The following is a 12,999-nucleotide window of genomic DNA, read 5'->3' as shown; positions in this document are numbered from 1 at the left end:
ATTAAAATAAAAAAATTAAAAAAAATATAAATAATTAAATAAAAATAAGAAAAAAAATAAAAATAAGAAAAAAAAAGAAATAATAAAAATAAGAAAAATAATTTTAAAAAAAGTAGAATAAAAAAAAAATAAAAATAATATAAAAACAAAAAAATAAAAAAAAATTATAATAATAATAAAAAATAAAGACAAAAAAATTCAAGTCATATAAAAAATATAATAATTATAAAAAAATAAAAATAATTATAAAATAAAAATAATAAAATATTAAAGTAAGAAATAAAAAAAAATAATAAAACAAAAAAAAATTAATAAAAATTATAAAAAAAATTCGTTCCAATTACAGTCGGGCCTACGTAACCGGAACGGACTCGGATTTTGGCCGGTCAAGCGCTGCCAAATCGGCAGCAACGGCAAATTACAGCAGGGATGTTTTCTGCCACTACAACAACAAAAAAACACAAGTAAAAAATATATTTATATTGAAAAAAAAAAAAAATTTTATTTAGAACTTTGTAGTATATGTATTTATGTACAAGTATAGGTATTTGTATATGTTTGTCTTAATCTAAAAAATATACATTTGTTGTTCTTATGCTAATTTAAAAGCTAAATATCTACAAATCGCGTTTAACAATTACACATATGGCTCATTTAAAGATAATAGCTTGATTTCATGTCAAACAATTCAAGTATTTTATATAATATATATGGTCTTTACATATGTACATGGCATTAAAAATATTTATTTTAGTTAAAGGAAACGCAAAACCAAGCAAATAGAAAAACGTATGTTGAAATGGTATAGCGCGGTCTAAATTGCGGTAAAACCATATATCTCTCTAATGGCTTAACAAACCCGTGGGGTGAAATGGAACATATGACAAGAGTATAATGCTGATACTCAGTATATTTTGTATTATTTTTAGAGCATAATTATTTTTGAAGGCCAACTGCAGCGTAAACGCTACATAAAAGTACACACATGACATACATACATACAAACATATATATGTAGGTGTTTAAAACCGTTTTCTTTGTCTTGATATGTGCAGATATATATTTTTGATTTTGCTAAACGCAAATTTAGCACTTTGAAGCAAATGTATAAATTAATTTTGCATTTAATTCAACACTCATTAAGCGCTGTGTGCGTGTTATTTTCGTTGTGTAAAACAAAAACGAGTTTAGGCGGTGCTTCACTCGTGTTATTTTTAGGTTAATTATTTTTTTCAATTTAAAACTGCTCTATTGACAGAAAAAACACGATTTTTAACTTAAAGTCGTATATACATATGCATGTATGTATGTATGCATGCACTTTTCGCCTTTTGTGAAAGTCTTCAATTAGCTGCCAATTAAAAAAAAAAAAATTGCGTAAAATTTAACAAACAACGTACAATTTGTTTTTGTTAAGCAAAATTTTTTATGTAACTTTCTTAACAACCATTTCAGTCTTACAGTTTCAGATACAAACGCGAGAATAAGTAAAAATGTAATGTGTGCTAACATTATGCATATGCTAGGTTAACAAATTAAGAAATTAAAATCCAGCTTAAAAATATTAGTTACCTATAAAATTTTGTTTATGCTTTTATTATACATTCATTTTTCAATTTTTATTTATTAATATTTTTTTTTTCATTTGTATTTTGCTGTCTCTATATTATTTACTGGCTTTTTATTGCATTTGAAATTGTAACAAAAGTGAAAAAATTTTCCTTTTTGTATGGCAACATATTCGAAATTACTTACACACGCTTAAAAACGTAACAATTTACATATAGTATATATATATATATAAAACTAGACGTTAAAATTAATATTTACAAAATTGTTTATTTTTTGTTTTGCTTATTTATTCATTTTGTTACAAAAACTATTTAAAAATGTGCATTGCTTACAAAAAGAACATACAAAACCATATACATACAATATAAATGTCGTTGCGTAATTAAAACGTTTTATAAAAATAAAAAATAAATAGATTTTATAAAAATTAAAAAAAAAAAATAGATTTTATAAAAATTAAAAAAAAAATAGATTTTATAAAAATTAAAAAAAAATAGTGCATAATATATAGTAAATTATTGGTTTGTTGTGGTTAAAAATATAAATTATTGTCAGTTTACATAAAATCAAATAAAAAACAATTACACACATTACAAGTGCCATTGAGACGGCCTGTGGCGTTGCAACAGAATCATTAAGTCGAGTATATAAAAATAATCACAAATAAACAGTTATATATACATATATATTATTTTTGACATAAAAATTAGTTTGCCCATTAACGTCGCTGCAACACAAGCAGCGTGTTTTCTAAAGCGTGATCCCTTTCGAGTTCTTGATCTTGATTACGTGACTTTGATCTGTCAAAAAAAAAAGTCAATTGAAAAAAGTACCACTACTCGGATCAACCGTTAGTTGTTTTCTTCAAAAAAAAAAAAATTTTTTTAACAAAAATAATAATTACAGTTATGGCTAAGCTTCATACAATAAGCGAAGTTGAAAACACAGTGCTCATGTTGCAAGCAATTGTGGTAGCCGAGAAACGACTTGTAAAAAAGTAAGTAAATATAAAAAACCATTTTAAAAAATCGTCAGCACAAGAATCGTTATGAATTTATGCGTCTATAACCCACAAAATAAAATATGCTTGTTTATATAATAAAAGAACGCAGTTAACAATCACACAAACTCCGCGCACATAACACAATATTTGCCGCTTACAACTACACTAAATGTCTATAGCAAGTGTTTGTTTGCAAACTTACAACTATAATTTGTATATATATATATTTTTTTATTACTATATGTAGGCGTATTTTAGTGTTTAGATATACATATATGTACGTGGCGTTATCATTTTTTTGCTTATGCTTACGCATTGATGTTTGTAGTTTTCATATTGTTGTTTTTGTTATAACATAAGTTACTAGTTTAAGAAACGCTTGCTATTTTTTAGCGCTTGTATGCATAGTTTCAAGTAGTTCCTGCATGATTGTACTCACTTTCTTTACTCTAAGCTAACGCTAAACACTACTATGGCCCCAAACGCCTATGCAAACACCCTAACACAGTAGTTTAGCAGATTTTCTAGTAAATATTGAGTTTGCATTCGTATTTTGGTTACTAAATGTTCGTATAAAGTTTTCTTGTTACCGTACTCTTATTTGCTTTATTGTATTTCTTGCCTATCTACACGACTTAGAACTTCAAAAACGTGAAAAAGTAATGCATTGAAGTTCCAACGTTTAGATAAGATGCTATTATTATTTCTGTAAAGTCTAGCGCATGCGCGCAGCAAAGTCAAAGTTAGGCAAAGCCAACAAAAGTAAGTTTGCGTATTGTATTGAAACGCACTGTGCTTACTTTTGCTGCTTGTGTCGCTTTGCTGCACTATGCGCATAGCCTTAGGTATGCCAGTGAGTCATTGCGCAGGCTATAAATGGCAAGTCATCACGTTTTATAAGCTATGTAGGAATCATTTGTGCTTGAGATATCAACAAAGTTCACGTTAAAGTGGCATACACCGAACTTCTTTGTTGTTGCCTCAAGTAGTATACAAATAAAAATAGTAAATTTCACATTGATTAAAATTATTTAGCGCTACTAAAAGTGGCATGTACATTTTATGCGCTAACGCAACGCAACTCCACTTGTTGGCCGTGTAGTCGAAACCAGCTCGACTTCACTTAAGTTACGCATTAATGCTGGCCAAACAAGTTTGTGCGTGCGGATTACAAGCTCAGCTCATTTAAGTTTGTCACTGCCTTTATTAACTTCTTAACTAAACTCTACAAAATGGCTGTGCTTTGCCTTGCCTACGTATTGATTTCTGTTACAACGTAGTTTTTAAGTTTACTAGTTAACTCTCTACAACTTTTCACTTGCTTACGTTTGTATAATTAGTCAACGTGTTAATATCACTGCTCCATCTCAAAGTCTTTATTGTTGAGGCCCTCAAAATGCTAACACATGCAGGGGTCACTAAATCGGTTTTTTTTTTAATGATTTTAAGTTAAAGCTTTTCAAAATGTCCACAATCGGTTCTCAAATATTGCACTGAATTTTCTCTCACTACACTGTCCAGCTGTAAAATATATGTTTTATAATATTTTCCTTAGTTTTGGTGTTTTGACCGTCACTACGCGTTTTAACTCGATCAAATGCTACAATTTTATTTTGTATTTGTTGTTGCTTTTGATTATCGTAATCGCTTAACAATTCTTACAAGTTGTGGTAATGAGTTTTGGTGCACTTCAGTTTACTCACACACGGTTTAGTCTGTTGTCACCGACCCTCGTACTTGTGCGTACATTTGTCTTGTTTTGGGGTTTCATTTGTTATTGCTTGTTTTTGTAATTGTTGCTGCATCTAATCTAGTTGTTCTTTATTGGCATTTATGTCAGATTCTTTTCTACTGCATTGTTGTTTGCGCTTTTGATGTGAGCCTGTGCTCCTAGCGCTGCGTTAGACTTGCATCCTATCTATAATCCATCACCAATATTTCTCCTCGATCTGTTTTTGTTGCCTGTTGAATTTGAGGAAATTTTCCTTGTTTAGCTTCACTGTTCATTCAAGTTTGCTCACCAACAGCTTGACTGCTTGCTTTTAATTATAATGACATTTACCAGTAGGGGCCTGACTCCTGACTCCAATTCTTCTGTGCCTGATACTCTTTCGAATTGCTCAGCGCTTCGGAAAGTGTTGACATCACATGACCGCGGCAGGAATTGCGTGATGAATTCTTGTCATATGGCGAGAGAGCGTTGTAGTAGAAGGGTGAACGCTTTGTGATAGTATAGTTCTTACCCTGTGTAAAAGAGTAGATAAAGACGAATGATTAATTATTGAAATATTTATGTGAGCATAATGAATATTATGTCCTACCCCATTATTATCCCAGTATTCTTGGTTATTACCACGATAGCAAATGCAGAATTCAAGACGCTTGGAAGATGGCGGCAATGTGATCTTAAATGAGAACGTATCGAAGACGACGTGCGCATAGGTAGCTGGACCATAAGCCTAAAAACACACAGAAACAAAATAATTAGTGCCAAGCACTTTTTGTACGAAGTTTGCTTTGAACTCACCCTCGCGAAGGTACAGAATATGTCCTGCTGGTTTTTCCAGTCGTCCCATGTGACGCGTACAACGACTTCCTTTTCGAAAGAGATGTTCTTCACTTTCACCGTACCTACAACAATGGACTCCTCATCCTTGACAATCACATTTTCAAGAGAGACAAAGTCAAGATCGATTTTTTCTCTGTAATGCAGACATTTATTTTAATTAATTTACAAGTGCAAATGTTTTAATGAAAATTTTTTTAATGAAAATTGTTTTTTTACGTTCTCCTGCGAGCTTTGTACTCACCTAAATGTTAAGTAATCGGATGCTGGTTGTTTGAAGTCGACGGTCCATTGATCGGCCGGATGTGGACTAACGAGGCCCTGTGTAATTTGCTCCAAGAATTTCGTGCTCCACAATGGCGGCACATTCGAGGGCTCGGACATGACGCGCACCTCCGTTAGCGGTTGACCCTCATCGTCAGCGAAGATCACTCGCTTGGTACAGCGGCTGAAAGCGCAAGAAAAGCGAAATTACATTAAACTAAAATTTTATTGCAAATAACATGTTGAATATAATAATGTTTAAAATTAATTGTTGATCTCTTTTAAAAGCGAAAAAATGCGAAAATCGATATATGTTGCAATACAGTCGGTGGGCACATGTTTCTACATATTATATATATTTCGAATTTAGCATTTGAAACAGGCGTCGATCACGCCATCCGCCAAAGAACTCAACCAATAACGCATCAACAAGACATCACACCCACCGGATTTTGTTAAAAAAGATTGCAAGTGACATAAAACAAACAACAACAACTTGAGCAAAATACCAACAGTGGTATATTTTATTTTGCTGCCAACGCAAAATAAAAATCTCGCCAAATATTGCATTGCTCGACTCGTTACTGACGCCAAGAAAATGAAGAATTTTTAATTAAGCTTGGCATTTGAATTGAAAGTGTCTCGAGACCTATGTGCCGTGATGCGGTCAGGAGGTGAAGGTGTTTTTAAGGTTTTTTCGGTTTTCTCGGTTTCCTCAGTAATAATACGGTTTGTTTTCAAAGTTATTTATAGGGTCGACTTCGCAGCTGGCCCATTAGAAAACCAGTTGCGTTGGTCTTCAATGTGAATAAGTCATCTAAATTTAAATCAATAAATCCACTATACACACATACATATGTATGTAGGTGCCTACATATATGTATATACATATATAGCGAACAGATGTGGCATGCGGCATCTCGTGATGTAAATTGCCTTATTTACTACATACATACATACATTAAATGGTGTGAAAAAATATTGTTGATAGGTGAGGTGACCACGTAAGGTCCAACAATTAAAAAACAAAAATCCTAAAATGAAAGTGAATTGCACTTTTTAAGTATTTGTATACATATGCATATGTATGTGCTTGTGGCAGTGATTGAATGAGTGTCAAAGAAGCCTTTCAGAGCTTTCTTAGCAGAAATCAACATTTTTATCAAGAACAATCTTCGTAAGATCTAGAAAAATTACAAAATAATACCAATTTTGCATATTGTGGACAGTTTAAACATTTTTGTAATTTTTTATTTATATTAAATTATTTTTATAATTTTTTGGCGAAATAAAAAATTCATTAAAAACAACATTTTCTTTCAATTTGCAAATTTACAGTTTAATATTTTTATTTTTTATTGTTTTAATTGTTAAATCAACATTTTTATCCAGAACAATCTTCGAAAGATCTAGAAATTTTACAAAATAATACTGATTTAAAATATTTTTGACAGTTCAAATATTTTTGTAATTTTTTATTTATTTAAAATTATTTTTATATAATTTTTTTGCGGGATAAAAAATACAGTTACAACCACATTTTCTTTCAATTTAAAAATTTCGAGCGTTTTAATGTTTTAAGTGTTAAATCAACATTTTTATCAAGAACAATCTTCGAAAGATCTAGAAATTTTACAAAATAATACTGATTTAAAATATTTTTGACAGTTCAAATATTTTTGTAATTTTTTATTTATTTAAAACTATTTTTATATATATTTTTTTATTGTTTTAAGTGTTAAATCAACATTTGTATCAAGAACAATCTTCGAAATTCTTGATTTTAAATATTTTTGACAACTCAAATATTTTTTGTAATTTTTTATTTATTTAAAATAATTTCTATAATTTTTTTGTGTGATAAAAAATACAGTTACATCAAAATTATGTATAAAATAACTGCAAACAAATTTTCACGTAACAAATTTATGCAAATAACAATATGGCAACCACAATTTTAACAAAATATTAACTACATTAAAATATGTTAAACACATTAAAACTATATTTTTTAATGAAATTTTATTCAAATGTTTTCGAAAGGTATTAATATATTTTTTTTCAGTGTAAATTCAAAATATAAGCAAAAAATTGTGTTTTAAACTAATACCGTTATTTTAATTACAATCAATTAAGTTTGGATTACTTAGAAGTGTATTGTCTAATCAAGTACCTTATATGTATGTTTGTATGTATGTATAATTTAATTTATAAATCTCTGCTCAATGCTGTGAAATCGTGAAATCTCGTTTTGATGGCTCTATATAAAAGAGTTAGCTAATTAATTAACGATTCAGCACGAATAAACACACAAACACACGTTGGCTTTATAATTAACATTTTCTATTAATATTTATCGCATGCAAATTAGCTATCTGCCCATAATTGCTACAGCAAGCGAACGCATGCCGACTGCTGAAACTGAAACAGCGGTTTTTTTATTTTTATGGAAGGCGAGTGAAAATGTTAGGCGCCACTGGTGAGCGGGATTTAAACCGTGAGAAATAAACAGAATTAGGCCGATAAATGCAAAGCAAGTCAATATTTGCTAACTTGTTTGTGCGTTTATTAGCCATCGAGCCTGCTAAAAGTGAAATTCGCAACACTGCTAACTTTAACACCCTTTGCGTGCGCATATTTATAAATTACAATACCTACAAGCAATGAGGTCAGTGGCTTACACGGCGTCGGTGCATTCGCCTATCAGTGTCTGACCGCAATCGGCGCATTGTTGTATTGTTCAGGTTTGCAGAAGGATCACACTGAAGACACGTTCATTTTCCTGCTCGACGCTGTTTTGTCTACAACATATAAAAGTGCGTAGATTACGTATGCAGACTCACTTCTGCAAAGCTCTCCAGTCACACATTGCCATATAAATGCTCTCAGTCGCTCGTAGTAACAATCGCTCAGTGCGTCTACCGTGTATTTTTGTTGTATATAATACTAGACACTCGTTGTACTTATGTATGCGTGTCTTTGAGCGTGAAGAATGCGTTTTGCGAAAGAAATCTAAAGGCATTGAGAAAATCGCAGCGACTTTGAAGCTGTGCGGTTTTATTACTTGGAGTAACAAGTGTTAACGATCGCACGCTCGATCACTGATGGAGACCAAGCAGGCGCTAGGTGGCGCGCTTTACGAATTATTACATATTACGGTTGGTTGTACACATTAGGGTGGCGTGAAATAAAATATTGTTTGCTTAGCGTGAGGGTAAAATTTGTAGATTATAAAATAAGAACATTTTTGGAAAATTTTTTTTTTTAACATCCCATTACTTAAAAAAAAAATTGAAATTTCGAGTTAACATTTTTTTTGGACAAAACAAATTTTTTGGTTTAAACTCTTCACATTTATATTAAAACATTTATATAAAAATTAGCGAATTTGACGGTTTTTGACTCGAATTTTATTTTAACGCTTAAGGGAAGCATGTTGTCGTTTAAGACTTTTTTTTAAACTCCAATAATGAACACAAAAAATTTTTTAAGTTGATAACTTTTAATTGGCCAGAAAGAGGACTCCCCACAGCTTCTAGAAAACTTATCAAACATTTTTTACGAAATAAAAATTTTAACTCGAAACTTTACTTTAAAAGTGAGTGGGCCTCTAGAATTTTTTTTCCAAAAATTTTATTGTTTTATAATCAACAAATTTGACCTTAAGCAAAAAACACAAAATTATTTTTTTCGCTCCCCCCTAGTACACATACATATCGACAGTTTGTAGATAGGTTTTATATCAAGTACGAGAGCAGGCTTACACGAGTTCCAAGGCATTGCGGAATGTGCAGCGTTCTTGCGCACTGGGCTGTGGGCTGAGTACCAAGTACTCGACTATATGTGTGTATGCGAGAAATATATTGATTTTTATTTATAAATATGCCTTGTGTTGCGTCTGTTTTACTTTGCTTTTATTATTAGTTTTTATGTTTTTGCTGCGTTGCGCCACGCTGCCGTTTTTTTGCTTTCGTGGCGATCATGTGGACAACGCATGTTAAATGCTTGATCGGCGGTTATTGGTGGGCGCTGGCTGGTGCTAACAGTGGCCAATATGAATGTGTCTCTGTGCAAACAAGTGCGTATAGCCAATATATGTGCGTGCAGCGATCGGTTGGCAGCGGTGCTTGCGATCACAAGATGAACAGCATAACAGCGCTGTCTGGGAAGTTGCACTTAATATCGAATTATACAATTCACACGCAACAGGTTTACTTCTTGCTTGACTTGATTATTGAATCAAAAGAAGCAGTGGAAGTAAATCGTTGGCGTCTTCACTAGCGGTCAACGATACGCTGGCTTGCAGTGCGCGACTCACATTTAAGCGGCGCTGATAAGCCTTGCCGGTGTTTGCTTCTTGATTTCTCCACGAATTTGGGTTGAATGTTTGCATTCGTGTTTGTCCACTATTTATTTTGATTTTTTATACCCCCATTTTATTGTTATTTTACATTTTACGTTCGTTTGCCTTTTGACTCCGTAATTAGCTGTTGTCATAAGAGTGTCGCTCTTCTGCCCAAAAGTAACTGCGCGCCTGCGCTGAACTGCTTATTACAACTTGTAGGGTGTTTGTTTTGGTTTGACAAGTGAAAAAAGTTGCATGGAAAAACAAAAATGCAGGCGCATGCGCACTTTAGTACAAAGCCGGTTTTATCGACTGTTGGCAGCCTGCCGTTTAGCGCTCTTTAGATGACTTCACTGTTTATTTTATTTTTTCGTAAGGCTAGCTCAAAATATTTACAGTTGCAAAAATTATTGTTTGGGTGGCTTTTCGTAACTGCAGCGTGTAGCCATGCTGGCTTGAGACGAGGAAGCAACAGAGCAAAGCCTATAAAATTAGCCGATAATTGGAAAATTAATATGCGAGGCGCTGTATTTTAAATTCGTAACTATTGTATTATGTGGAAATAAAAATTTCTCTTTTATATGAAAACATTAAATATATTACGAAATATTAAAGAAACCTTAGGCATATGTATGAAACTTTTTTGAATAACTTTTTCACGAGGAAAGTAAAGAGATCGTAGGAAGAAAAAAAAATATCAGGGTGTGTAATCGGTAATTATAAGCATTTTAATTTTATTTATTATTAAAAAAGATGCATTTGTACAGGGTTTTCCAATATGAGTGATATGCTTTTATTCCAAAACACACTAATTGTTAAGGAAATTAAAATGTTTTTTATTTAATATGAAGTACAATCAATACAAATAAGTTCTGAATATAACATCATTCAAATGGCCTTCACGACTTCATTTGCAGGTACAAATTCGATGAACATAATTTTCGAGTACTTTTTCCACTAAATCAAGTCGTATGTCATGAATAGCAAGTGCAATATTGACTTTTAAAGCTTAAAAAGAATCTGGTTTGTTGCTAAAGAACAATTACTTCAAATCATCCCACAAGAAGTAGTCTAATGCTGTTAAATCATAACTTCTTGTAAGCCATTCAATGTCACAATTTCTTTAAATTATCGAATCCCCAAACCTTTCTCGCAATAATTCGGTTGTTGCACGTGCTATGTGGCACGTAGCCCCGACTTGTTGGAACCAGATGTTGTCAAGAGCAACTTCTTTCAATTGCGGCCATAAAAAGTTGGTTATCATCGTTCTATAGCGCTCTCTATTGACAGTAACGGTGTCACCAGCTTCATTTCGAAAAAAGTACGGTAAGATGATTCCACCAGACCAATTTAGTTAAATGTAATGTTTGTTCATGAATAATTTGTGGATTTTCTTCGCATCAGAATCGACAGTTTTGTTTATTTATTCGACGAATAGCGAGCACAGGTTGACGATTATTACGACTATAAAATGGCAAAAGCGCATGAAGAGTTGCAATTGGAGAACGATAAACGTTGTAAACGTTGTGCTGCGTATATCTTTTCATGATAAAGTTGTAAACATTAGTGAACACAATGAAAAATAATTTCAGATCATTGCATATTAAAAATGGCCGAAACGACACTTAGAAATCATATCATAACTATTGGGAAACCGAATATACATATGTATGTCAATTTTTCAACACAAACAGCAGTATGCCGCAGTGCATTAACCGCACAATACGCTAACTGGTAGTTAAAAAAATTCTGAGCGGAATAAAACAAATTTGTACGAGGTCAAGAAATTTTTGATAAGAACCCAATTCATATCTAAGTATGTAGGTATGTAGATTTAGGTATTATGTACACACTAGTACATGTAAATACAAAACTGGCAATATTAATGAGTAAACATTCAAAAATAGTAGCCAAATTTTTGAAATTATGAAGACGTTGTATTTAATTATTTCCATTAACAAAACATCAAATTGTTCTAAATTTATACCAACAGACTAGTAGTGCACTAAGTTTAATGATAGTGCAGTCAAAATGTATAATTATTGTCGAATTTGAAATATTTTCGAAAATCTGTTTTCGTAATATTAATATATGCCAACACACGATCACATGTCTCATTGAATTTATTATTAGGCAGCAGCGCGCATTTTAATAATTGCCCATTGCGAAGGCATGCCAAACACAGTGATTAATTTGCAGCAGAAGAATTACAAAACGAACAAATACATATACGTGCGTAGATACAGGGTGAATCACATTTAGTCAAACAGCATCACAATTTCGACAGCAAACGGTTGACAGCTGTCAGTTACAAAATTTGAGAAAACTTCAGTTGTCTTAACAGCTTTTGATTAATGTAAAAAAGAAATAAGAATTTTTTGTTTTCCAAACAATTTTAAAAACAGAAAATACGAAAAAATAAATATAAATAAAATAAAATAAGAAGATATAGCAATCTTGCTGCCATCAAATGATAACACATTCTTAAATAAGTGTAAAATATATGTATGAAGAAGTTTTTGCCTGCTACAGTTCGAAATTCTCCCCACTTGCTTGTTGTTAAATAATATTGCTTCTTCATCACAAAAATTGACGCAAAATTGTCAAAAATAACCCGAAAAATTTTAATTTCAGGAAAATAAATATGTGGGCGTGTTAAAAATTAGAGCACAATAAAATATGAGTTCATCGTAAAATAAAATTTAAAAAGGAAACATGAAAAAACTGAAAGAAATTGGAGCATAATAAACAAAATACAATATTAATATACAAAATATATTTTTGAATTCAATGTACATAAGTATGTATAATAAGTGTGCGATCAAACATTTGCCTGAGATATTTCAAACAATTAATTTTCGGCGACTTTAAATCATTAAAAAAAAAATGTTAAGCACGCATAAAAGTTAAATTAGCGATTGTCAAACTCATAGCAAATACTAAGTCTGCCTGTCTTTACAGGACTTTTGCAAGAGCGCGCCGTTTTTCATGCGTCCAACGCCCATGTCTACGCAATATGGCCGCGATGTTAAGCAACGAAAACTTTTCTCGTCTAGCGCTTACAAGCGAAACTGTTTAATTTGTGCTGTGCTGTGCTGCGTATTTTAATTTAATTTTACTTTAGATACATATGTATTTACTTTCATTGCGTTGTATTTTTGGTTGACACGCAGTCATCGGTGCCAGACGCTTGGCGGGCGATCACGATCACTTCACGTGATTCATCTATGATCCGTCGCCCATGTGGCG

The 12,999-nt window shown here is 32.0% G+C and overlaps 1 protein-coding gene across 3 annotated transcripts in view; it reads right to left on the bottom strand.

Moving 5' to 3' along the window:
• Positions 1-472: 472 nt before the first annotated feature.
• The window catches only part of Gbs-70E (Glycogen binding subunit 70E), a 31,638-nt gene continuing 19,111 nt past the window's right edge, over positions 473-12,999 (bottom strand). For all 3 annotated transcript variants that reach the window (XM_014241934.3, XM_036360840.2, XM_014241933.3), the window contains exons 4-8: positions 5,386-5,589; positions 5,103-5,277; positions 4,897-5,034; positions 4,638-4,819; positions 473-4,537 (exon numbers count right to left, since the gene is read on the bottom strand). In XM_014241934.3, the coding sequence (XP_014097409.3) occupies positions 4,504-4,537; positions 4,638-4,819; positions 4,897-5,034; positions 5,103-5,277; positions 5,386-5,589 (733 nt within the window). In that variant the 3' untranslated portion in view covers positions 473-4,503. The remainder of the gene's footprint in view (positions 4,538-4,637; positions 4,820-4,896; positions 5,035-5,102; positions 5,278-5,385; positions 5,590-12,999) is intronic.

Source organism: Bactrocera oleae, chromosome 6 (genome assembly GCF_042242935.1).
Source record: "Bactrocera oleae isolate idBacOlea1 chromosome 6, idBacOlea1, whole genome shotgun sequence".
NCBI lineage: Eukaryota > Metazoa > Arthropoda > Insecta > Diptera > Tephritidae > Bactrocera > Bactrocera oleae.
This window is presented reverse-complemented; position numbering and strand designations above follow the sequence as displayed.